We start from the raw sequence: 25,345 nt of genomic DNA, 5'->3' as shown, positions 1-25,345 counted from the left end.
AACGGCGTTAAACCCAAACAGCCAGTGACAAATCGCATGTATCTTTTCCAACGAACCAGGGGAACTCGGTCGCATTTCTCGGCCTTATGATTTTGGTACTAAACTTTAATAGAACTTGGTGGTATTCAAGACGGGCGTTGCTATTGGCACGCGAGCGCTGTTGGACAGCTATAGTTAGTCCTACATGACAATATTTTAGCTATGAAAAATTGATTGTTTTTTTTTTTTGAAAAAAAAAAAAGAAACAACAAAAAAACGCAAAGAGAAACTAAGGAAATTTAACTTGAGTAGCTATGTGTTTTGGAATATTTTAGACTTAATTAACTTTATTCAAGGTCAAATGAACATTTTAAAACAAATTAACATCAGTAAATAAACACTGTTTCACAACCAAGCGTTAGTCCCCTACTGTTTATTTAATTTACACATCACATGACCACGATTGTGTCATTTATTTTTTGATAACGACTTTCAAATCAGGTTATCATTTATTATCATTTAGTATAATACACAGTTGGAAGGAAAATATGGCAGACAAAGGTATGATACATTTATATTTATTATGTTAAATCATGTATAGGTTTTTATGATTCTGGATTTAAATGATTCGTATACTACTTTGTGTGTGCTAGTCAGTTTGCGAATGTGTGTGTTCGGGTTTAACGTCTTCATAGTCAGTTTGATGGGACGGAATTTAGTAGTGTATTAATTTAGCACTATCTGAGTTACCGACCTGGGTGGTTCCAAGGGGTGGGGCGCAGACGGTGCGCGCCCTTTTTTAATCCATCGAGTGTACACTTTTTATAGTGTAATATCGAGATTTAGACATTTTATCTACACTTGTCGGCTCGCCTCGCTCGCAAAACTTGAAGTCAGTAGTTCTTATAATAATTGAATTTGTAGGATTTCAGGATAATAATAATAATAATAATAATAATAATAATAATAATAATTATAATAAAACGGTCAACTTGGTCCAAAGTGTATTTTTGTTAATTGCAAATTTAAAAGATGGCGCTGTGTTAGATATTTATGTTTAAACTATGTCTATTACACGCCGTATTGTATCATTTAAGGTATTTCCGAGGAGTCCCTGGAAACCTTTAATGGCATTTTCATTGAATAATAATAATTTTCTTCTGCTGGGGCAAGTGATTCTGCCTTTGAGACCAGTGCAGACCATGATCAGCCTGCGAGTCCGTTCAGGCTGATCATGGTTTGCATTGCTGCTATTCACCTATAGTAAATTTTCATTGAACACCCCTTTGATAAACAGGTGGCACTGCCCAAATTGAATGGTGGACGAATCTTTCTTAGAAATTTGATAGGGTAAAAGTGTTATCTCTAAAGAACGTGAGCATGCATAACTATTCAATTACATATATTACTATTGTCAATGATGTATCTAATACCAGTTATTATTAACTTTTATATAATTTTATGATAGTATCCAAAATCAACAATGTTCTTGTTTATAGGAAATCCTCCACCCTACCCAGGTACAGGAGCGGGGTTCGAGCAGCACTCCATGCAGAATCCTGTAGCTGGACAGACAAACTATGGTTTCTCAAGCCCACAGCAACCAGCGTATCCTCCTCAACCAGGGTATCCTCCTCAACCGGGCTATTTTGTTGGACAACAACACACCATGAATAATATAGTGGTATTTAAGAACATTTTGCCTTTATGTTTTAGTTCTAATATAATTACAATAACTATAAAACTTCTTACAGATTTCATTACTATCATTTTCGCGCTATAAAGTTTAAAATATAGTTCTCCAAGAAAGTTGCATGCACTTGTTGTTTACCACTCAAATGAAAAAAAAAATGGAAAAAAAATCAATGTAGGGAATTGTGTTAGTGAGTGCAAGCAGTTTCACAAGCATTTTATGGCAAAGAAAAATAAATATAGTTTAACATATTCATACAAAATGTTTTTTATATATATCTTTTGACATTTTACCTGCTGTCATTGAAAGTTAACTTTCATAATATGTTAACAGGTAGCTCAAGTTGGTGGAGGCAATGTGTATCATGAACCAGCGCCTGTGGACTACTCGACACAAGCTTGGATAGCATGCTTATGCTGCTTCTGGCCTACTGGTCTGATCGCCATTATGAAAGCCTCGGAGGTAACGCCTGTCATATCATTAAGTGTTTGTATTGATTCCGGCCTACGGGTCTGATCGCCATTATGAAAGCCTCGGAGGTAACGCCTGTCATATCATTAAGTGTTTGTATTACTTCCGGCCTACGGGTCTGATCGCCATTATGAAAGCCTTGGAGGTAACGCCTGTCATATCATTAAGTGTTTATATTGCTTCCGGCCTACTGGTCTGATCGCCATTATGAAAGCCTCGGAGGTAACGCCTGTCATATCATTAAGTGTTTGTATTGCTTCCGGCCTACGGGTCTGATCGCCATTATGAAAGCCTCAGAGGTAACGCCTGTCATATCATTAAATCTTTGTATTGCTTCCGACTTACGGGTCTGATCGCAATTATGAAAGCCTCAAAGGCAACGCCTGTTATATCATTAAATGTTTGTATTGCTTCTGGCCTACGGGTCTGATCGCCATTATGAAAGCCTCGGAGGTAACGCCTGTCATATCATTAAGTGTTTGTATTGCTTCTGGTCTGCGGGTCTGATCGCCATTATGAAAGCCTCGGAGGTAACGCCGATCATATGATTGTTTATATTGCTTCTGGCCTACGGGTCTGATCGCCATTATGAAAGCCTCGGAGGTAACGCCGATCATATGATTGTTTATATTGCTTCTGGCCTACGGGTCTGATCGCCATTATGAAAGCCTCTGAGGTAACGCCTGTTATATGCTTGTTTATATTTCTTCTGGCCTACGGGTCTGATCGCCATTATGAAAGCCTCTGAGGTAACGCCGATCATATCATTGTTTGTTGCTTCTGGCCTACGGGTCTGATCGCCATTAGGAAAGCCTCGGAGGTAACGCCGATCATACGATTGTTTATATTGCTTCTGGCCTACGGGTCTGGTCGCCATTATGAAAGCCTCTGAGGTAACGCCGATAATATGATTGTTTATTTTGCTTCTGGCCTACGGGTCTGATCGCCATTATGAAATCCTCGGAGGTAACGCCGATCATATGCTTGTTTATATTGCTTCTGGCCTACGGGTCTGATCGCCATTATGAAAGCCTCGGAGGTAAATCCGGTCATATCATTAAGGGTTGATATTGCAACTTGGCTATGATGTTTGGGCCTAATTGTTCGAAACTTTAACAGGTGATTAAGCTAACGGTCGATTATGTTTTAGGGTCATATTTCGACATTTTAGAAAACTTATGTACGATTTAAAAGTTATGAACACTAAAACATCTTTACAGTAAAATTAAAACATACTGGTGGCTCCCAACATGGCTAATATTTCAAATCAAAATATAACAGGCGGTCAGTTTAACAGCCAGTTAAAAGTTCGAACAGCCTTAGAGGCATTCATGATTGCAAGTCATATTGTTTAATATTCAAGCTGCTTCTGGACTACATGTTTGAATGTAATTATGAAAGCCACGACTATACGTCAGTTATACGATGCAAAGCTCAAGTTGCTATTTAGCTACACGTCTGATTCTTATTTCATAGCTTTGTGTGTGTGTGTGGGGGGGGGGGGGGGGGGGTTAATGCTAGTCATTAGATATACAGTGCTGATATTTCTTCATGGCTACATGTCTTATTGTTATTATGAAAGCAATAGAGGTAATGCATGCTATAAAAGGTTATAAAACAGTGCTGATGTATCTTAAGCCCATATTGTCATACAGACCAGTATTGGCCATCGGACTGAAGCCCTCTTGCGAATACCTCTTCTAGTATGCCACTATCGCCTTAAAGCACACCAACCGTGTGTAATAGCCTGTATTTTGGTCTTGTTATTATGAAAGGTTTGGAGGTGATGCTTGTCATAGGATAGAGTGATGAAAATGAAAACTGTCGTTTACGTCAAAGCACCTGAAGATATAAAACTTCATACAACACACCTAACCGATGAATAGCATAACTCACACTTTAATGCACAATATAGAATTCCGATATTAAAAAGAATCAACAGTCAAACCGAAGGTACCAAGTACTTATATTAATTAATCTTCATTACATTTCAGTCACGTGACGCACTTGCACGTGGTGACCTTGCGGCGGCGAGGTCAGCAGCAAACCAAGCCCGACAAATGGTGCGAATCAGCTACGTCATCGGCATCATTACTGTGGTCGTACTTGTTGTATTCATAGGGATTCTATACGGAGTCGTACTTACATCGTCCACGTCCACGTGCTGTATCAACGGCGACTGCGATTACTGTTGAGACAATCTATAACGTTAAATCATCATGTTCAATCTGTTCAACAAAGTTGTCGTTCTTCACTTTACTTTCTGCTACAGAAATAGCCTGGTTCCCGACAAAACTAATGTTTTACAAATATTTAAACTAGGGGTGAGTAACAAGGCATATCGGTCTATTACAGAAAAGGAAGTAGAAGAACGAAAACTCTGTATGGGAGATTGTATCATGCTATTCAGTATGGTTTATAATTTGAAATGAACTTGAAGCATAATTTTGGATTTTGACAATAGACATTTAATTCACATGTGTTTGGAGGCGGCAGTTAAAAACATTTCTTTGAGGTAGTGGCGACGACGCCTTTAGAATTGATACCAAAGGAAGACATCCAAACATCGATGGAATAATATACAATTGTTTCATTACCATTATAAATTTATTAAAAAATATCTTTTTAGTTGACATTTATTTCTAACGGTAACATTATTTTCGAATCGAGCCTACTAATATTGTATTGCAAGATGCTGGTCACTATCACTGATTCCTTGTAATGCACGTTGACAGCTTACTGAATTTCTTACTAGATTTTGCGGCTTGCAAAGGAATTGCGGAGAACATGGTCTAATTCCGCCATCGCGGGGATTCGAACATAATGATCGGGTAGAATTTACAAGTATCGACTTTAACAGGTTTACTGATGGTGGGAATTAGACCTGTTTTTCTTGTCTAGTAAATAGAAGGTCAGTCTCGGCACACAAACAGTATTCAAAACTGGACTAATATGAACCCCACCTTTTTCATAAGGGGTTAAGTTTGGTATTGTATAATTGGGTCAAATGCACGACGCATCGTTTAACCGGTTTGAAAAATTCTTTACCTATTGTTTTAAGCTGATGGACAGCACGCGAATTTTTTTACTGACCAAAATCCCATACTGTAGTCCCAAACTGTATAGTAAACAATGTGAAGGATTCAATTCTTATTGGCCTTGTTTTACCACTGCCCTACTAAATTTCTAAAATGGACTGGTCGCAAAGGCAAAATAACTTGCCGCCAGAAGGCTAGAAGGTTTAAACATACACATTAGCGCTGATGTTGAAGTTTGATCTGTGTTTCCTAGAGATAATTTAAATAATTTTTTTTGCGAATTGATATCTCTACACTTTAAACATAATAGACATCCTGTATTCGATGTTGCTTTAGTCAGTCGAGATACAAATTTTTGTTGAAACCAAATACCAATAGAAACAGTCGGTTGAATGTAAAATTTCACTTTTTTACTTATACACGCGCAGAGCACAGTATTGGAGCGTTTTAGGCCAGATTATGATTTACGTGGCATGTGTTTTGTCACCTTTAGAGATATAGAGAGGATCTCTCCGACTTTTGAGCCTCCCTTGACAAGTGGTTGGGGACGATAACTTAAAATCACTTGTGCTCTAGGATACTTGTTTGTTTGTTTTGGGTTTAATGCCGTTTTTCAACCGTATTTCAGTTCTGTAACGGCGGTCAGTTAACCTAACCAGTGTTTCTGGATTCTGTACTAGTACAAACCTGTTCTCCGCAAGTAACTGCAAACTTCTACAGATGAATCAGAGGTGGAGGACGAATGTTTTTTATCAAATCGTCCTGGAGAACATACGGTCAGCCCGAGGATCGAACTCACGACCCCGCGATCCGTAGATGGGTGCTCTCCCTATGAGCTAAGCAGGCGGGTCTATGATATTTACACTATTATCAAGCACATATGCACTGATACTAGTATGTGCACGATTGAAAAAAAAGACAATCAAGCAAATCAAGCAAGAGCAACCGATCTGAAAATAAAATTTAAAGCATCGCTGTAATTTATAAGATTTTAAATTGATTACATATCCTGTATGTAAAAGTCAAAGGACTTGTTTTCTGAGTAAAGTCTACAGGGATTTTTTCGGTATTTTTTATCGTCCCTCGTCGAATATAGCCTGATGATTTACAATTGAAGTGAATCGACTTTTATAAATATGGATGGCCCGATGGTATAGTGGCAACACGCTTGACTGTTAATCCAGAGGTCCGGGGTTCCGGAATACAAGTCCTGGCAATGGAAATTTCTGAGATGCTCTTGGGTGTCTCCCACCTAACTACTACTGGTTCTTCCCAGGAAAGACGGTTTCGTTTGTAAAGAGCAAGGCTAAGTTAACCGGACAGGCCTGTGTCTTAAATAATTTCTCTCTCTCTCTCTCTCTCTCTCTCTCTCTCTCTCTCTCTCTCTCTCTCTCTGTTCTGTAGGCGTTGTTTCAATCTGTCCCTCTGGTCTGATCGCTCGTCGTCTGTATTAGTAGATGATGAATTTAGCGCCCTTAGTGGCTGCATTTGCGCCTGGCGCTATGTGAAGCGCCCTTGAACGTGTTTATCATGAAAAGGGTGCTATAAATCTGGTATAATATATAATTTAACCATATCATCATAGATAAGTGCTTCTTCATATAAATGCAGTTATCCAGTATCGCGCTGATGTGACGATTTGTAAGTGCAAATCGGCATAGTTAATAGGAAACTCATCTTTTGAAGCAGTCCCGATACAAACTGTCATAGAAAAGAGCACTCAGAACATAGGGGTTGGGCATTCCAGTAGCGAAAAATATTTTGTGAAATGAAGTTCTAGCACTAACTTGTCTACATGCTCTAATGGGTTGGTGGGGCTGCAGACAGAGTGTGATTGTAGGGATCGAAAAAAGTTAAACACTTTTTCTGTAAATGTATTTCTTGTTCCGGCATAATTCAGAATATCTGCACGTTTCTACAAAACTTATGATATGAGACAAATTGTGCCAGAACAATAATTAATGTGATTGTTGATAGGTATGTCCGTGATTAAATGTTCTAACAACTGCGTAATGGATAGCAGAATGCGTTGCACTTTAAGCATAGAACACATTAGTAAATACAAATTCATTGCATAAAATCTTATTTTTAAACTTGGACACACACTAGTGTCAACATGTTATGCCCATAAACTTAGTTTCGTTAGCTTTTTGTCTAGGTTCAATTCCTCATCAGAAACATTTCGAGCCTTATGTTTCTCACATGCCGCTATGTTATCTTTCACGAGTTTATTCTGCGGCTGTAGCTCTTGTACCTGCTTGAAAAACGCCCCTGCCTTTTTGAACTGGTGTAGTTTCATCAACGTGTATCCAAGCAACGCCAAAGATTGTGGGTCCTTCAACTGACTGCACAGATCCTCGAACTGTTTCAAGCTTTTCATTAGGTCGCCTTTCTTTTTCAGCTGAATATGGCATTCACATGTGAGGTACAACGCGTATGCACACGACAATATTTCAAAACCATCTGTTGCTTCTATTTCTCTTTGAACAAACTCGTCAGCAACTAGCGATTCCATGCGGCCGTAGAAATTCATGCTCTCTGGATTCTTTAATTCTTTTAGGACCACTTTTCTCAGTAGCGGTAAACTGTCCTCATATTTCTTTGTTTTACACAGGAATCGACCATAGTCAACATAAGTGCCAATTCCGCAATCGTCCTTACCAAGCGCATCTTTAAAAGCGGCGTCTGCTTTCTTCAGTGTATCTTGACGCTGGTCTTCAAACACTTTCGATGCGGAGTGATACATGCAACCAAGGTGGTCAAATAGATGAGATCCTTCCTTGCCGTTTGCAAATTTTTGTATAAGCAGACGACACATTCTAATCGGGCGCCAAATTTCATGTTTCGGCAACTTTTCACTGAGCGATATATTCTTCTGACTCAATAACTGGGGTAAGAATTGAAGATGTTTCTGAGCTTCTTTGTCGCCTTGCAAAGGTTTTATGAAGTACTCAATTGTTTCTTCAAAACCGGAGACCCCGTGAGCAATTAATGACTGTATGTAGATGTGGATTTCTTCATACGACTCCTCATAACTCTCAAAGCCAGCGTCCAAATAAAAACTGCTGCATAACTCATCAGTTACAGTTAGTAGAGCCCTGACTGCTTTTTCGGTTTCCTGCTTTTTCGAAAATTCGTCTGCATTCAGCATAAAAGGTTTAAAGAGTTCACCAACGTTGCAGTAGAAAGGGAATATGTTAACAAATGCGCATGAATTTGTGTATTGCAACAAGAACTGTGCAGGATTTTTTCGGGCAGCAGAAATATCTGTATCTAACTGGACTAATTGTTCTTTCTCTAAGTGACTTAAAGTGTTATTTTTCGGTATAAAATAGTCAGGTAAATTAGCGTTTCGAATTCCATCCAGTAGACTGTCCAAAAGTTTGTTGACGCAAACAGCCTTGTTCGTCCGCCATATTTGAGGATCTGTTGTTTCACAAGCAAAATACAACACCGATTTAAGCTGACGTAGAGAAACGGATTTCTTTTCCAGACATTCCATACATAACAAACAGAAAACAATAAAGCACTGTCGCTGGACAGACGATATCGCTTCCTTATCAAGAACTCGCTCGGCTTCATAAAATGTGTATTCCCATTCAATTCCATCAGGATCCTCGCTTTTTGGATGAGCTCCAGGGGTCACGTGACATCCTATCGACAGGATCTTCTTTTCGATCCTTTTCCCAGGCCATCCAAAATTACGACCGCGTGTCCCCCATTCTGAAGCAGGTTCCGGCCAAGAAGGATGTTTAAGTGCAAAGGCATATTCTACATTGTCCGGCAACTTTTTCCGTTTTGTTTTTGCTGAGGGTTTTGCTGAAAATGATCTAGGAGTGAGCGATTCGTTCTCTTCTGCAATATCTGACTCGTCATTCATTTGATTTTGTTTTCTCAGGTAAGTTCTCGAAGACGTACCACGTGACGAGATCTCAGACTGTAACATCGTTTTCGTCCGTTCTCGCGAGATTGCAGGAGCACTTTTTGCCTGTCGTGTTTGGCCTTTAGGGTCAAGATAGAGATATCCCGGGCGTGTGTACCCTAAATTTGTGAGGATATCTATATCCTTTGCGTTCTCGTCATCCGGACCCACAGTTTCCTTTCCCACCATCATGCATATAACAGCATCATCAAATGTTGTCTTTTTTAATACGTTTCCTTTAGTATCATTTCTGAAAAAAGCCAATATAAAATGTATGCATCCAATTCATTCAAATGAACAAAAAAGAGAAATATATAATCATAAAACATATTCTCTAACTTTGTGTTGATTGGAATTTCCTTTCTCTAATTTTTCTACGATTTGCAGGCTCAAAATATGCTGTAATGCTTATTTTCAATTGCAAAATGTGAAACAATATATGCAAAATGCTGATTGCAAAGTGCTAATTCAAATAACTAGCTAATTATATCAGTGACTTAATGCTTTATCCATTTACCTAATGCTAGATGCAAAATGACAAATGCTAATCGTCATGTTCCTTAAATATTTGAGTTTGAGATCGGTATCTCGGAGACTAACTGAAACGTATTATTTAATCATTTAAAATCATACGATGTTCTACTAGTCTGATTTTAAGCCATAACCTGTTCTACAACATGTTTTTACAGAGGCAAAGTTTTTTAACGAAGGCCAATGACTTTAAGATGTTCTTCAGTAAGTAAAATACATACGTGAGCACTGTTGGAATACGGTATCCCTCTGGATACATTCCCGTAAATATTGGATCGTCGAAAGGTTTCTGTCGCCTGACATATCTTATAGGTACGAAAGTGTGGAGGACGAATGACTGGTGTAAGTACGGTACATTGCTGACAGGGTCAACATCGGTGAGGCTGACCTTGTTGGGGTCAAACGTCATGCCGTTGCTATAGAAATAAAATATAATTTTATATATTTTAAATCAAAACATAAAAGAATACATACATTTTAGGCTAAAACGTTATTTAGCATATACTTTTTCTGTCCTCCATTGACTGCCTGCGTCAAAATAGCGATATACCGGCGAACACATCATACACTATATAACTTGAAAATTTTAATATCGCTAATTGAGTTTAGACAAATGAAACAAACTAGTTTTGTCATGCGGCTTGAAATTGTCAGCTGGTATTTACAGAGCAAAGACCTTTCAAGCTTCTTATCCAATATTGAAAACAAATATAACCTGTGCCATGTAAACTATACCATAAACATTTATTAAATGGCTTGACGACCAATAGTCAATAGTCAAAACTATTGTCCGTAGTTCGAAAAACTTTGACTTTTGACCGGGAAGCAATTGTTTCATTGCGTGACATCAGGCATACATTTTCATATGTAATTAAAGTTCTGACTTTAGGCCAACAAAATTTAGCGTTGGACTATAGACCTATCAACAGCAAGAAAAAAACACTATAGACCGGGGATTTTTATAAGGAGTAATGTCAAAAAATGAGAATTTTAAAGCTACTCGTCTACAGTCTACTCGGCTATTTCGAATCAGTCTATTTAAAGTACGGGCCACTCTAAACGTTTTACACTGATGACAACAATAACTTCAGCGAAGTTAAGAAAATGGTAATGTTTGTAATCTTTAAGCACTCTGTGCATATTAAACACCCTTAGTTTATATCATATACCTATTTTTAAGCGATAAATACAGTTTAAGTATGTTGTATATTGACTCCAGATGCTATAGTTTTTGCCGAGAAAATATAGAGCTGCTCTCTTTAAGAGACTCTTACTTTATTGTCAGGTGATGTACACAGATAAGTAAACATAATTTACAATATATACCTATCACACTATAGCGTGTAATGTGTTGCAATATTATATCTTCTACGATTATTGTCTATCTTTGTATATTCATTCAATGCCTTAAAATATTTATTGTAAAACAGAAATATTTTTTTCAATGTTTCATATATTTTTCTATCTTTTGAAATATTTATTGTAAAAATAAAAAAAAAATGCGATATGACAAAATATTTATTCAATGTTATCAGTCCCCTACTGGTTGAAAACCAGTTTCAGGGACTATAGGAATGCGCTTTTCCGTCCTTCCGTCATTCTGTCCGTCCGTCTTTCCGTCCGTCCTTCCGTTCGTCCGCAATTTCGTGTCCAGTCCATAACTCTGTCATCCATTAAGGGATTTTAATATTACTTGGCACAAATGTTCCCCTTGATGAGACGACGTGTCATGCGCAAAATCCGGACCCTAGCTTAAAGGTCAAGGTCAAAATTTGAGGTCAAAGGTCAACAGGGCTTTTTCCAGTCCGGTCCATAACTCTGCCATCCATGAAGGGAAATTAATATTACTTGGCATAAATGTACCTCATAATAAGATGATGTGTCATGCACAACTTTCAGACCCCTAGCTTAAAAGTCAAGGTCACACTTGGCAGTCAAATGTTAACATGGCATGAACAGGGTCTGTTTCGTGTCCGGTCCATAACTCTGCCATCCATGAAGGTATTTTAATATTACTTGGCACAAATATTTCCAATGATGAGGCGACGTGTCATGCGCAAACCCGGACCCCTAGCTTAAAGGTCAGGGTCACAGTTGTAGGTCAAAAGTCAATAGGTTTTTTTCCCTGTCCGGTCTAGAACACTGTCATCCATCAAGAGATTTTAATATTACTTGGCATAAATGTTTCCCATGATGAGACGACGCGTCTTGTGCAACACCTAGAACCCTAACTTAAAGGTCAAGGTCACACGTGGAGATCAAAGGTCAATGGGACATTTTTCCTGTCCGGTGTATAACTTTGTCATGCAAAACAGGGTTTGAATATTATTGGGCACAAATGCTCACCACTATGAGACGGAGTGTCATGCGCAAGAACCTGGTCCCTAGATGGAAGGTCGAGGTCACACATAGACGCCAAAGGTCGGATACAAGAATGACTTTGTCTGGAACACTTCTTCTTCATGCATGGAGGGATTTTGATGTAACTTGGCATACATGTTCACTACCATGAGACGGATTGTTGTGCGCAAGAACTAGGTCCTTAGGTCTAAGGTCAAGGTCACACTTAGAGGTCAAATGCCAAATTCAAGAATGACTTTGTCTGGAGCATTTCTTCTCTATGCATGGAGGAATTTTGATGTAACTTGGCACATTTGTTCACCACCATGAGGCACTCTTGTTTTTTTTTAGAATTATGTCCCTTTCTTGTTACTATAAATAATTTATATTGTAACTTACTTATTACAGGCCGTAGGGAAAAATCGAGACCAGGGGCCGTATTCATAAAGCATCTTAAGTATATGTTTTGACTTAAGTTGAAGATTTTACTTATGTTTGTGGTGATTTCAGCTTAAGTCTAAGTAAAAAACTTAAGTCCTATTCATAAAACAGCTTAAAGTTAAATACTTAAGAAATTACTTACGTCAGAAAACAAAATAGCGTGGTGAGTACGATTAAAGTGTTGTTTTTCAGATAAAAGCACTTTAAACATAATTGATATCAGTTAAGTTGGTCTGCAGTTCGCAGTTCGCAGTTCGCGTTTCGAATTGCGAACTGCAAACTGGTCTGCAGTTCGCAGTTCGCAGTTCGCGATTCGAATTGCGAACTGCAAACTGGTCTGCAGTTCGCGATTCGAATTGCAAACTGTAAACTGGTCTGCACTTTACGATTCAAATGTCAACGTGCAGTCTGATCTACACTGTCCTGCGCATTGCAGACAAGAATGCATTTCATGGTTGGTCTGCAGTTCGCGTTTCGAATTGCGAACTGCAAACTGGTCTGAAGTTCGCGATTCGTGTTGCGAACTGCAAACTAGTCTGCAGTTTACGATTCAAATTTCAACGTGCAGTCTGATCAGCACTGTCCAGCGCATTGCGGACCAGAATGCATTTAATAATTAGTCTGCAGTTCTCATTTCGCGTTTCCAACTGCGAACTGGTCCGCGGTTCGCGTTCCAAATTGCAAACTGCAATCTTGTCTGCTGATTACAATAAAAATTTCAAAGTGCAGTCAGATCAGCACTTTCTTGCGCATTGCAGACAAGAATGCATTTTACAGTTGGTCTATAGTTTGCAGTTTGTGTTTCCAATTGTGAACTGCAAACTGGTCTGTAGTTCGCAGTTCGCGTTTCGAATTGCCTTTTGGACTTAGTAAATATCAGATTTCTTTGTTAAGTTTTGTGTTTAGGTCAACTTTTCTCCTTTACGGTCAAAGCTATTGCTTTAAAACTTGGAGCAGTTATTCGCCATTAAAAGCTGATTCTGCACAGCAAGTACCGTAACTCTACATTGCTTTTTGCAAGAATTATGGCCCCTTTTGGACTTAGAAAGTCATAGGTAGGACTATATTTCTATTATACAGAGACAAAAAAATATCAGATGAGCGTCTGCACCCGCAAGGCGGTGCTCTAGGTAATATGTATATAAATAACATCGCAATATAGGGCAAATGGAAGTAACTGCACCAGTAAATTATGATTGCAACTTTGCCATGCTTGTTTAAGTGTTGGTTGTTGAATGATTTATTACTGTAACTGCAATCTCAATGCAAACAGCTCATTGAACATATATTTCTGTATTTTGTTCAAATATAAGTTGAACTCCTGTAGCAGTTGAAACATTTCTTATAGTTTCGTTTGATATGCAAACATTTCATACATTTATATTTTTGAATTGTGAACTGCAAACTGGTCTGTAGTTCGCAGTTCGCGTTTCGAATTGCGAACTGCAAACTAGTCTGCAGTTCGCAGTTCGCAGTTCGCGATCTGAATTGCGAACTGCAAACTGGTCTGCAGTTCGCGATTCGAATTGCGAACTGCAAACTGGTCTGCAGTTCAGGATTCGTATTTCGAACTGTAAACTGGGACACAATTTACGATTCAAATTTCAAAGTGCAGTCTGATCAGCACTGTCCAGCGCATTGCGGACAAGAATGCTTTTCATAATTAGTCTGCAGTTCGCATTTCGCGTTTCAAACTGCGATCTTCAAACTGGTCCGCAGTTCGCGTTCCAAATTGCAAACTGCAATCTAGTCTGCTGATTACAATAAAAATTTCAAAGTGCAGTCTGATCAGCACTTTCTTGCGCATTGCAGACAAGAATGCATTTCACAGTTGGTCCATAGTTCTCAGTTTGTTTTTCCAATTGTGATCTGCAAACTGGTCTGCAGTTCGCAGTTCGCAGTTCGCGATTCGAATTGCGAACTGCAAACTGGTCTGCAGTTCGCGATTCGAATTCGAACTGCAAACTGCTCTGCAGTTCGGGATTCGTATTGCAAACTGTAAACTGGGCTACAATTTACGAATCAAATTTCAAAGAGCAGTCTGATCAGCACTGTCCAGCGCATTGCGGGCAAGAATGCATTTCATAATTAGTCTGCAGTTCGCATTTCGCGTTTCCAACTGCGAACTGCAAACTGGTCCGCAGTTTGCGTTTCGAATTGCAAACTGGAATCTTGTCGGCTGATTACAATAAAAATTTCAAAGTGCAGTCTGATCAGCACTTTCTTGCGCATTTCACAGTTGGTCTATAGTTCGCAGTTTGTGTTTCGAATTGCGAACTGCAAACTGGTCTGCAGTTCGCAGTTCACGATTCGAATTGCGAACTGCAAACTGGTCTGCAGTTCGTGATTCGAATTGCGAACTGCAAACTAGTCTGCAGTTCGCAGTTCGCGTTTCGAATTGCGAACTGCAAACTGGTCTGCAGTTCGCGATTCGAATTCGAACTGAAACTGGTTTGCAGTTCAAGAATCAAAATGAAAGTGAATTTGAAGGTTACTCTTATATTTTAAAGTAATAGGTCAGTGTTTGCTAAATATAAAATTTTGAGCCGTGCCATGAAAAAATCAACATAGTGGGTTTGCGACCAGCATGGATCCAGACCAGCTTGCGCATCCGCGCAATCAGGTCAGGATCCATGCTGTTCGCTAATTGTTTCTCTAATTGCAGTAGGGTTTAAAAGCGAACAGCATGGATCCTGACCAGACTGCGCGGATGCGCAGGCTGGTCTGGATGCATGCTAGTCGCACACCCACTATGTTGGTTTTTTCATGGCACGGCTCATTAATGTTAATGGTCTGCACTTCCTCCCTCTTCATTAGAACTGCAAAGTGCCGGCAAGTCTGCGGCTCCTAGTTTTCGATTCAAACTACGAACTGCAAACTGGTCTGCAGTTTTCAGTTCGCAGTTCGCAATTCGTAGTTCATAATTCGAATTGCGAACTGCAAACTGGTCTGCAGTTCTCAGTTCGCAGGTCGCAATTCGTAGTTCATTATTCGAATTGCGAACTGCAAACTGGTCTGCAGTTCGCAGTTCACGATTCGAATTGCGAACTGCAAACTGGTCTGCAGTTCAATATTTAAAATGAAAGTATATTGGAACATTACCCATTTTATTTGGGCACATTCGTGTAGAACGAGTGCTTTAATAAATCACACTTTTGCACTACTGGAATACATTCTACATGGAATGAGACAGTTCACATTTTCATACACCCCACATGGCAAGTTTTGCAGATCGAAACTGGAAGTAAATGTTTATTGTGCGGACTAGAGCAAATATGCGCTATTTTAAGGGTAGCAGACCACAACTGGCAGGCATTTTAATAGGAATATCCAACCCCCATTTTCTTGTTATTATCATTTGTAACAGAGCTTTTCTGAAAAGTAGTTGTAGGAAAAATTGATGTTCTCTAAAGATACGTAAAGACGGCCTGAAGTTAGCGGTTTTTAATACAATACAAAAAAGGATTAATCACTGGACTTTAAACATTCTTTGTCATAATGTATATGCGGTTTACAATTAAAATTGTGAATAATGCATTGAACTTTGATTAGCGATCATTTGGAACTGGTAAAAAATGACATTAAAACAAATAAAGGAGACAACTAAATCATTTGACATTTATTGTTTAATGTCCATATATTTTTTAAGGAAATTGCGAGACATATATTCAATCACTTTAGCCCCATTGGATCATTTAAACACTTTGATTGGTTACATTTTGCACAGACAAACAACACAACTCTCTTCTTACGCCCATTTAAGGTATGTTGACCAATCATGTAGGTCTTAGTGCCGAGTGCATAATTGCGACTGCGACAAAAAATGTCGTAGTTCCAATTAGTTATGGACAATTTAATTCAAATTACTTATCAATGGCACAAATAGATAAAATCTCTAAAAGTATTAGACACCTGCACATATCAAAGCCCCACTAACATTAAACCAAACAAGATTTATAAAGTAATGTTTCTAAGCCAAGATCAAAGCCCAGGCTCTAGTATTGACCGTTTGCAGATTTCTTATGTCATATTTCATTATAATACCAAGACAATAAAACGGGTCTGTCGATGAGCCATTCCAGTGCTACCTTTGGACATATCCGAAGGCGGCGGCAAGAATAGTGTTAAATGTTGGTATTTTATTAGCAGATGTATGTAATATGCTGGTTTTGCCAGGGACGAGATTATACGGACTTTCTTCTTTATATGACACTATCTATGAATATTTTGTACAATAGGTCCAGTATATTTCGCTTTAAACACTGTCAAAATACGACTGCGTACTTTGCTTGTGTGTGGACTACTTTCGTTAATATTCGTTACTATTTATCAAATTGTTCTGTTTCAGAAAGTTAGAAATAGGTAAAGTTCATGGCAAAATTAGCCCGTCTCAGGTGCAGTTCATCGCAAATTAGCCTCTCTCTCTGACTGGACAATCAATACAGGCTTCGACGCAGATATGTCAAGCTTGCATGACCTGTAGGTTACAATCTGAATATTTTATATGTCAGAAATAATCCAAAGTCAGGTGAGCTATAGTCAGACGTGAGATGAGCATTTTTGAGTGGGCTGACAGTGACTTGAACATTCCGGCTAGTTACTTCAATATCCGGGCAAATTCCGTCAAATGAAACAGTTCTTTGATTAATCTTACAATTAATCTTTCGTTGATTTTATTTACAAAGGGCAATATAATTTTTGTTTAAAATTGAAATGATATACACACATGTACTGTAACAGAAATCACACAATGTAAAGCTGAATTATTTTACAGGAACAACGCACTACTGCAAAAGCTGCACAAGATTTTTTTATTTTATTTTTTATATGTCAGTTCATGTGTTTTATGACCTTTTAATAAGTCCTAAATACAATAGAAATGTATTTGAGTTAAAAACATTCTATAAGAAAAAATGTTATAACATCATGACAGTAAACGAGTTGGGCTTTAAGCCATTCAAGAGTTACATTATGCCATACTTGGCTGTAGACGATCCTTATAATGGGTGTAAATGTCTTTACATTGAAACATGTCACAATATATATCAACTGATAAAATAAAGATAAAATAATACAAAGTTTTCACACTCACACAAAAAAAAAAAATTCACGCGCTCTGTAAAGAAATACAAACTACAATATTAAAGATATTTCAAAATATTCCTTGCCACACCGACTGGTGAATTAATTGAAGTAATCATAAGAATTCTTAATGATTTTAATTCAGTTTTCTATGAATTTTACTGTATTGCTCGTAAGAGTACATTAACTACTCTGAGCGTAGAAGGAATTTGGCAGTAAAAGGTACTAAGAGAACACCAGTGAATTTCTTTCTCTCATTCTAGCTCTCCTTTATACTCATAAAACAAACCAAGAAGATTGGTCATACAGGCCGAATTACTAAACCGGAAGTGACTACTCAGTGTTACATGTGAAGTAGTCCAAAATGTAGTTCCATGCTATGGATGAAGTCTGGTATAATGAGTGACATGAGGAGGTGACAGTTAAATGTTTGGCTTATGTTTATTGCTTATTGTATTGAGAATAGATCTAGACCATTTTCATTGCAAATTTCCTGGAATAAGTTTTATTCTTTGCGAAAAATGTCTACCTACGCGTAATTGCTAAACGGCTGTTTTCATGGGGGCATTTTTAGAGGGTGATGTTTCTCAGAACAGATTATTTTTCTTATATACAACATAAAACATGTCAATATTTTTCTATTTTTGATAAGAAGACATGTTATACTAAATGGCCATATATGGTTTTCATATCATTGAAATGCTCTAAAGTGCTGAAAATGAGGTCTGAGTGTTTTGTTATTAATATGAAATAAATAAGGAATTGAATTGGTAGAATGTAACCTACATGACAAGAATTCACAAATACTGTACGGGCAAGGATGAAGTGCCTCGGACATCTCCGTTAATATTCGTAATAACACGTTCATTGCCGAGGATATCCAATTCAATTAAACAGCAAACGATACCGCCAGGGAAAAGTATTAGTTTCCCCGCTATGCGCTGCGCACGTCACTATTAAGTTTAAAGAACATGAAATGTTACTTCCCGTGACAAACATGCTATAACTTCTACATGTTTTCATTGTTTATATTTAAGCTTATCTATATTCGTCACCGGTAATTCATATGGGCGGCTCCTCCATAAAAATGTTACTAAATTCATTGGAAAAAATTCTGCAAGATAGAGAAGCTCCATTTCAAGATTTTTCATTTCTTCTTTACTTTTCCAGTTTGCAGATCGCATTTGAAAACGTGAACTGAGAACTGCAAACTGCAGACCAACTGTGAAATGCATTCTTGTCTACATTTTGCTGGACAGTGCTGATCAGACTGCACTTTGAAATTAGAATCGTAAACTGCAGCACAGTGTACAGTTCTCAATACGAATCTCGAACTGCCGACCAGTTTTCAGTTCGAATTTGAATCGCGAACTGCAGACCATTTTGCAGTTCGCAATTCGAATCGCAAACTGCGAACTGCAGGCCAGTTTGCAGTTCGCAATTCGAAAGGCGAACTGCGAACAGCGGACCAGTTTGCAGTTCGCAATTCGAATCGCGAACTGCGAACTGCAGGCCAGTTTGCAGTTTGCAATTCGAAAGGCGAACTGAGAACTGCGGACCAGTTTGCAGTTCACAATTCGAAACGCAAACTGCGAACTGTAGACCAACTGTGAAATGCATTCTTGTCTGCAGTTTTAATGGAGAGGGAGGAAGTGCAGACTTTTCACATTTATGTTTAGCAAACACTTGCCTATTACTTTAAAGTATAAGAGTAACCTTCAAATTCATTTTCATTTTGAATCTTGAACTGCAGACCAATTTGCAGTTCGCAATTCGAATCATGAACTGCGAACTGCAGACCAGTTTGCAGTTCGCAATTCGAATTATGAACTACGAATTGCGAACTGAGAACTGCAGACCAGTTTGCAGTTCGCAATTCGAATCGTGAACTGCGAACTGCAGACCAGTTTGCAGTTCGCAATTCGAATTATGAACTACGAACTGCGAACTGCGAACTGCAGACCAGTTTGCAGTTCGCAATTCGAAACGCGAACTGCAGACCAGTTTGCAGTTCGCAATTTGAAACACAAACTGAGAACTATAGACCAACTGTGAAATGCATGCTTGTCTGCAATGCGCAAGAAAGTGCTGATCAGACTGCACTTTGAAATTGTTATTGTAATCAGCAGACAAAATTGCAGTTTGCAATTTGGAACGCGAACTGCGGACCAGTTTGCAGTTCGCAGTTGGAAACGCGAAATGCGAACTGCAGACTAATTATGAAAAGCATTCTTGTCCGCAATGCGCTGGACAGTGCTGATCAGACTGCACTTTGAAATTTGAATCGTAAATTGTAGACCAGTTTGCAGTTCGAATTCGAATCGCGAACTGCAGACCAGTTTGCAGTTCGCAATTCGAATCGCGAACTGCGAACTGCGAACTGTAGACCAGTTTGCAGTTCGCAATTCGAAACGCGAACTGCGAACTGCAGACCAGTTTGCAGTTCGCAATTCGAAACACAAACTGCGAACTATAGACCAACTGTGAAATGCGCAAGAAAGTGCTGATCAGACTGCAATTTGAAATTTTTATTGTAATCAGCCGACAAGATTGCAGTTTGCAATTCTGAACGCGAACTGCGGACAAGTTTGCAGTTCGCAGTTGGAAACGCGAAATGCAAACTGCAGACTAATTATGAAATGCATTCTTGTCCGCAATGCGATGGACAGTCAAGTCAAGTCAAGTCAAAAGTTTATGAAATGTAACAAAGGCCTCCGGCCCAAAATACACTACATAATATATAGTAAGTAAATATATAAACAGTTGTGATCCCACAAAATGTATACATATACAATCGGATAAGTTAAAATACATATTCATAGGTTCAGCACACAGTCGACTAGTAAACATAGGCTGCTGAATATCATATTTAACAGGTCAAACATTATTTAAGAGTTTCTCAAGATACAATGCTGTTAGATATAACACCTTTTCATTATCAGAGCTAAGTATGTTATAAAAACTTTGTATACTTCTGTCAGATGTATACCAATTAAGAAGATACTGATTACGGATCTCACTAAATTTCTCACATTGAAAAAAAGCATGATATTCACATTCAGCAATACTAGTGTTACTTCTATTATAACAAAATTGGCAGATACGAAGATACGAGATTCAAAAGGTGTATTGTTGTGCCTACCAGTTTCAACATGCAGCTTATGGCTTGAACAACGAAATTTTGACATTGCTAGTCTGTATTTAAATGGCAAATTTATTGTAAGGTAACGTTCTGTATTTAATAAAGTTTTAAAATGTTTATAATGGTGACATCAACTTGATTCTTCGATAGACTCTTTCCAGTTTTGTTTATGACAATCTATGAGTCTTTGACGAAAAATACTAACGAAGTAGTCAATATTTCCAACATCATGTGAAACCCAAACATAACCAAACCATACAAAAATAACAAGTGTTTGACCTGAGTAGCCCAGGTGATTCTACCTACGTTATCTAAAGATTTTAGCATAAAATAACACCGTTTAGGGTAACTAGAGTTATCCACCTGTTTAGTTAGCTGATCAGAATGCACTTTGAAATTTGAATCGTAAATTGTAGCCCAGTTTACAGTTTGCAATACGAATCCCGAACTGCAGACCAGTTTGCAGTTCGAATTCAAATCACGAACTGCAGACCAGTTTGCAGTTCGCAATTCGAATCGCGAACTGCGAACTGCGAACTGCAGACCAGTTTGCAGTTCGCAATTCGAAACGCGAACTGCGAACTGCAGACCAGTTTGCAGTTCGCAACTGGAAACACAACCTGCGAACTATAGACCAACTGTGAAATGCATTCTTGTCTGCAATGCGCAAGAAAGTGCTGATCAGACTGCACTTTGAAATTTTTATTGTAATCAGCAGACAAGATTGCACTGAAACATTCTTGTCTGCAATGTGCAGGACAGTGTTGATCAGACTGCACGTTGACATTTGAATCGTAAAGCGCAGACAAGTTAACAGTTTGCAATTCGAATCGCGAACTGCAGACCAGTTTGCAGTTCGAATTTGAATCGCGAACTGCAGACCAACTGTGAAATGCATTCTTGTCTGCAATGCGCAGGACAGTGTTGATCAGACTGCACGTTGACATTTGAATCGTAAAGCGCAGACCAGTTTACAGTTTGCAATTCGAATCGCGATCTGCAGACCAGTTTGCAGTTCGCAATTCGAATCGCGAACTGCTAACTTCAGACCAAATGTGAAATGCATTCTTGTCTACAATTTGCCGGGCAGTGCTGATCAGACTGCACACTTTGAAATTTGAATCGTAAACTGCAGACTAATTTGCAGTTCGCAACACGAATCGCGAACTGCAGACCAGTTTGCAGTTCGCAGTTCGAAACGAGAACTGAGACCAACTGTGAAATGCATTCTTGTCTGCAATGTGCTGGGCATTGTTGATCAGACTGCACGTTGACATTTGAATCGTAAAGTGCAGACCAGTTTACAGTTCGCAATTCGAATCGCGAACTGCAGACCAGTTTACAGTTCGCAATTCGAACCGCGAACTGCGAACTGCGAACTGCAGACCAGTTTGCAGTTCGCAATTCGAAACGCGAACTGCGAACTGCGAACTGCAGACCAACTTAACTAAAATACATAATTGTGCATGTTGTATCTGTCTGAAATTACTTTTTTTTTTAATGTTTTCGTCCACAATAAAAGCCAAGAATTACTTATTAAGTTGTTTTATGAATAACAAATATACTTAAGTAAAATAAATTTCTTACCTAAGTAATACTTAAGTAAATAATCAATTTCTTATACTTATACTTAAGAACTCAAGATGTTTTATGAATACGGCCCCTGGTCCGATCAACAGAACCCATATTTTAAGAGAGACAGAAAAAGTTCGTCAAGAGTCTCTTTAATCCTTTGCATGCTGGACACGATTGATTCTACCTATGCGACCAGTGTTGATCATGATCAGCCTGCACATCCGTGCAGTCTGATCATGATCTGCACTGTTCGCCATTCAGTCAGTACCTCTTTGGTAAGCACCCCTTTTAAGAACAGTTAATGGTACTGTCCATATTGAAAGATGGACAAGTTCATTATAGAAATATAGCAGGTAAGGATAAAAAATCGCCATTCTGGTTGATTTCATCTATAATAATACAAAATGACTCACGCTTGGATTGTACATGTACTTATAAAGTATAATCATTAAGCTTTCAGATTATCATTAATTGAACTTTTAACCCCGGGTTTAACATTCTTACATTCCGGACACCTTTGTATATGTTATTTGTTTACAAACAGGCTTGCAATGTTTGGGACATATACATATATAATTATTATAATATATATAATTTAACATAGTTTTATTACTTACAGTATTTGCTAATTATTCCAAGATAGCAACTTAACTATCTGAGGTTTAATGCTGTTTATTTAGTACCGCTTATTTAAGTCCAGAATGCGAACATTAAAATAAAATCTTTTGAATTTAAATCTAGGCCTAGATAGAGATATGAAAGACGCGCTTTAATTAAAGTTTTTTTCTCAAATAATCATGTTTCATGCAACAGTGCTATGCCTTAGCGTGCTATACAAACTGACATGTATAATGATTTTATACAGGAAGAAAAGAATAGAATTGATGAATTATTGATAACCAAGCTTTGATCGATATTCCATCAATCTATTTAAGGATAAAGTCGCTCGTATTTACCTGGTTGCTAGGGAAAAAGAACGGGTAGCGTCTTTAGATACCTTGTTTATGACGTTATTAAGTATGTTCACCGAAATTTAATCAAAAATTTCGGATATTGTTTGTAAACAGATTAAAAGGACATAAATATAGCCTTAACTTACAAAGATAAAATATATTGCCTTACCCATAAGTGCTGAATTTCGTGTTTGCTACCTCCATTTTGAATTTGTATGTATTTATACTTAACAACGTTAAACGTCAATATCCATTGAATAACAGACTGTCTAATGATTTAAAAATATTGAATACGTATTAAATACGGTTATTTCCTGAATTTATAAACGCTTAAACAGGAAGGATATGTCTATATATTTACTAGAATATACACAATATTTTCATTATAACTCTCGGGTAACTCTAGCATGTAAGTGTTATAGATTGAGCAGTGATATGTCATACTTAAAAACGAACAATAGCATAAACAGATTGAACCGCCGTGATCGATTTAAATTTGAAGGTGAAATCGGAGCTAGCTTAAGAGTATCAGTTATAAAGTTAGGTTTGTATCGATTTGTGTTTCATTATGTACTGTGCACTGCATACAATTACACCAATTATAGATATCACCTATTGATTTTTGGAAATATAATTAGAAGATCGTAAGACAGTCCCATATTTTAGCTTTTAGGGATTTTCATTTTTACGGGATATCAAAAATAGCTGATATACATTAATGACACCTGTAAGCCTTTGAAGTTGTCTTTTTTCCGACCTGTATTTTATCTGTTTTATATACAGTATAACCCTTGTTCGTACCATGCGGAAAGACGCTGTTCTACGGCGTTCCATTAAGGCCAGCGCACGCTCCCTGAACGAAGCTATGGAGAGTCGTAAAGCTACGGTGGTAAAAACCCAAAGCTTTGTACAAAGTTCTGTCAGGGCCATCATCTCCCCGGTGATAATGGCCACGTACGAATAGTGAACTCACAAAGGCGAAAAGCGAGATCACGATGGTGAAGCGCAAGATGAAGATGCCGGGATTATTTCGCAGATTCGCCATTGCGATCTTATACTTCACCATCGTCGTCTCGCACTTTGGGTGTCCTGCTGCGTGAGCGACATGCAAAGCGCGAGATCAAGATGGCGAAGCGCGAAATTGCAATTTTTTTATCTTAAATTCCGTGCTTCGCCATCGTGATCTTGGGCTTCGCGTATGGCGAAGCGGGATATTACAATGGCGAAACACAAATAACAATAATTGCGAAATTTTCATAACTTCAGGTTTCGCCATTGTGATTTAGCATATTTTCCGCATCTTCGCACTAAAGAAAACGAAAAGCACGATGTGCTACCCTCTCGCTTTGCTTTTTTCACAAGGAGCTCTGGCTGCCCTTACGGATCGCCGTAAAACAGCGCATATTAACGTTCTTCAGATTGTCGATTCAGGTACTGCAAAACTCAAATGATGCACAAATAGTTATGTCGTCTAGTTGAAGTATTTTACTTATACATGAAATTATGAAATTTTAGTTCTTCTTAGTTTTTTGTTATTCATTACATTCGTCATGCTAAAATAGAGAATAATTTATTTACTCTTGAGCATAGAGAATAAACTTTAAAACGTTTGAAGACTGTATCAATTGAATATAAAATCTCACGAAATTCACTACTGGTGATGAAACTTACCTTAAACGTCTCGCAATAACGTCATAAACTGCCACTCGCAGACAAGACATTTTCTTAGAGGAAATCTCCTACTTTTTAAATATTAAATTCTATTTTAAATCCATATTTAGATCAACATCTAAACCAGTATTCAGTATAATCGTAATGTAAATACAAGTTTTATCATGAGCTTTAAGATTTCATATATATCTGGAGTCATGTATATATATCATCACTTTTTGAAATTGATGAGACGGATCGATTTTCATCGTTTGGTTTGATAGACTTTATAAAGTCCACACCTGCGAGGATTTAATGAAACGTGAATACGTCAAGTCGTGATCCATATCTGGCCATTCATTCACTTAGTAAGTTGTCACAGCATTTCTGATCAAGATCTTTTTTGATATTTCGATAAAGCCGGATAACAAATGCTAGTATAAATGATTTAATGTAGAAGAGTTTGCTCCCTTAGCCTTTGTCTTCATTCGATGTACATATGTGTACGTACGTTCAGTCTTTTTTTAA

General features: G+C 38.0%; 2 protein-coding genes across 3 annotated transcripts; one reads left to right on the top strand and one right to left on the bottom strand.

Annotated features, from left to right (window-relative positions):
- The first annotated feature begins 383 nt into the window (after positions 1-383).
- On the top strand, positions 384-4,763 carry LOC123531639 (proline-rich transmembrane protein 1-like). Its single transcript, XM_045312779.2, has 4 exons — positions 384-540; positions 1,479-1,663; positions 2,006-2,134; positions 4,138-4,763. The coding sequence occupies exons 1-4, from the start codon at positions 528-530 to the stop codon at positions 4,336-4,338; spliced, it is 528 nt and encodes a 175-aa protein (XP_045168714.1). The 5' UTR covers positions 384-527; the 3' UTR covers positions 4,339-4,763.
- Positions 4,764-7,039: 2,276 nt separating this feature from the next.
- LOC123532076 (uncharacterized) lies at positions 7,040-23,600 on the bottom strand. 2 transcript variants are annotated; one of them, XM_045313431.2, is made up of 3 exons: positions 23,337-23,600; positions 9,856-10,050; positions 7,040-9,353 (listed from the first exon to the last, which is right to left on the bottom strand). In XM_045313431.2, the coding sequence occupies exons 1-3, from the start codon at positions 23,369-23,371 to the stop codon at positions 7,301-7,303; spliced, it is 2,283 nt and encodes a 760-aa protein (XP_045169366.2). In that variant the 5' UTR covers positions 23,372-23,600; the 3' UTR covers positions 7,040-7,300. The 2 variants fall into 2 exon arrangements, with proteins under 2 accessions (XP_045169366.2, XP_045169367.2); XM_045313432.2 differs by lacking the exon at positions 23,337-23,600 and adding an exon at positions 22,832-23,064.
- Between the last annotated feature and the right edge of the window lie 1,745 nt (positions 23,601-25,345).

The sequence above is a fragment of the Mercenaria mercenaria genome, chromosome 11, assembly GCF_021730395.1.
Source record: "Mercenaria mercenaria strain notata chromosome 11, MADL_Memer_1, whole genome shotgun sequence".
Taxonomy (NCBI): Eukaryota; Metazoa; Mollusca; class Bivalvia; order Venerida; family Veneridae; genus Mercenaria; species Mercenaria mercenaria.
This window is presented reverse-complemented; position numbering and strand designations above follow the sequence as displayed.

Coding starts and splice junctions, on each gene's coding strand:
- LOC123532076 (XM_045313431.2), bottom strand. CDS start 23,371: ATGGAGGTAGCAAACACGAAATTCAGCACTTATGG. Junction 10,051..23,336: donor ACGAAATTCAGCACTTATGG/GTAAGGCAATAT, acceptor TTATTTCTATAG/CAACGGCATGACGTTTGACC. Junction 9,354..9,855: donor CGTATTCCAACAGTGCTCAC/GTATGTATTTTA, acceptor GGCTTTTTTCAG/AAATGATACTAAAGGAAACG.
- LOC123531639 (XM_045312779.2), top strand. Junction 1,664..2,005: donor ACACCATGAATAATATAGTG/GTATTTAAGAAC, acceptor ATATGTTAACAG/GTAGCTCAAGTTGGTGGAGG. Junction 2,135..4,137: donor CCATTATGAAAGCCTCGGAG/GTAACGCCTGTC, acceptor ATTACATTTCAG/TCACGTGACGCACTTGCACG.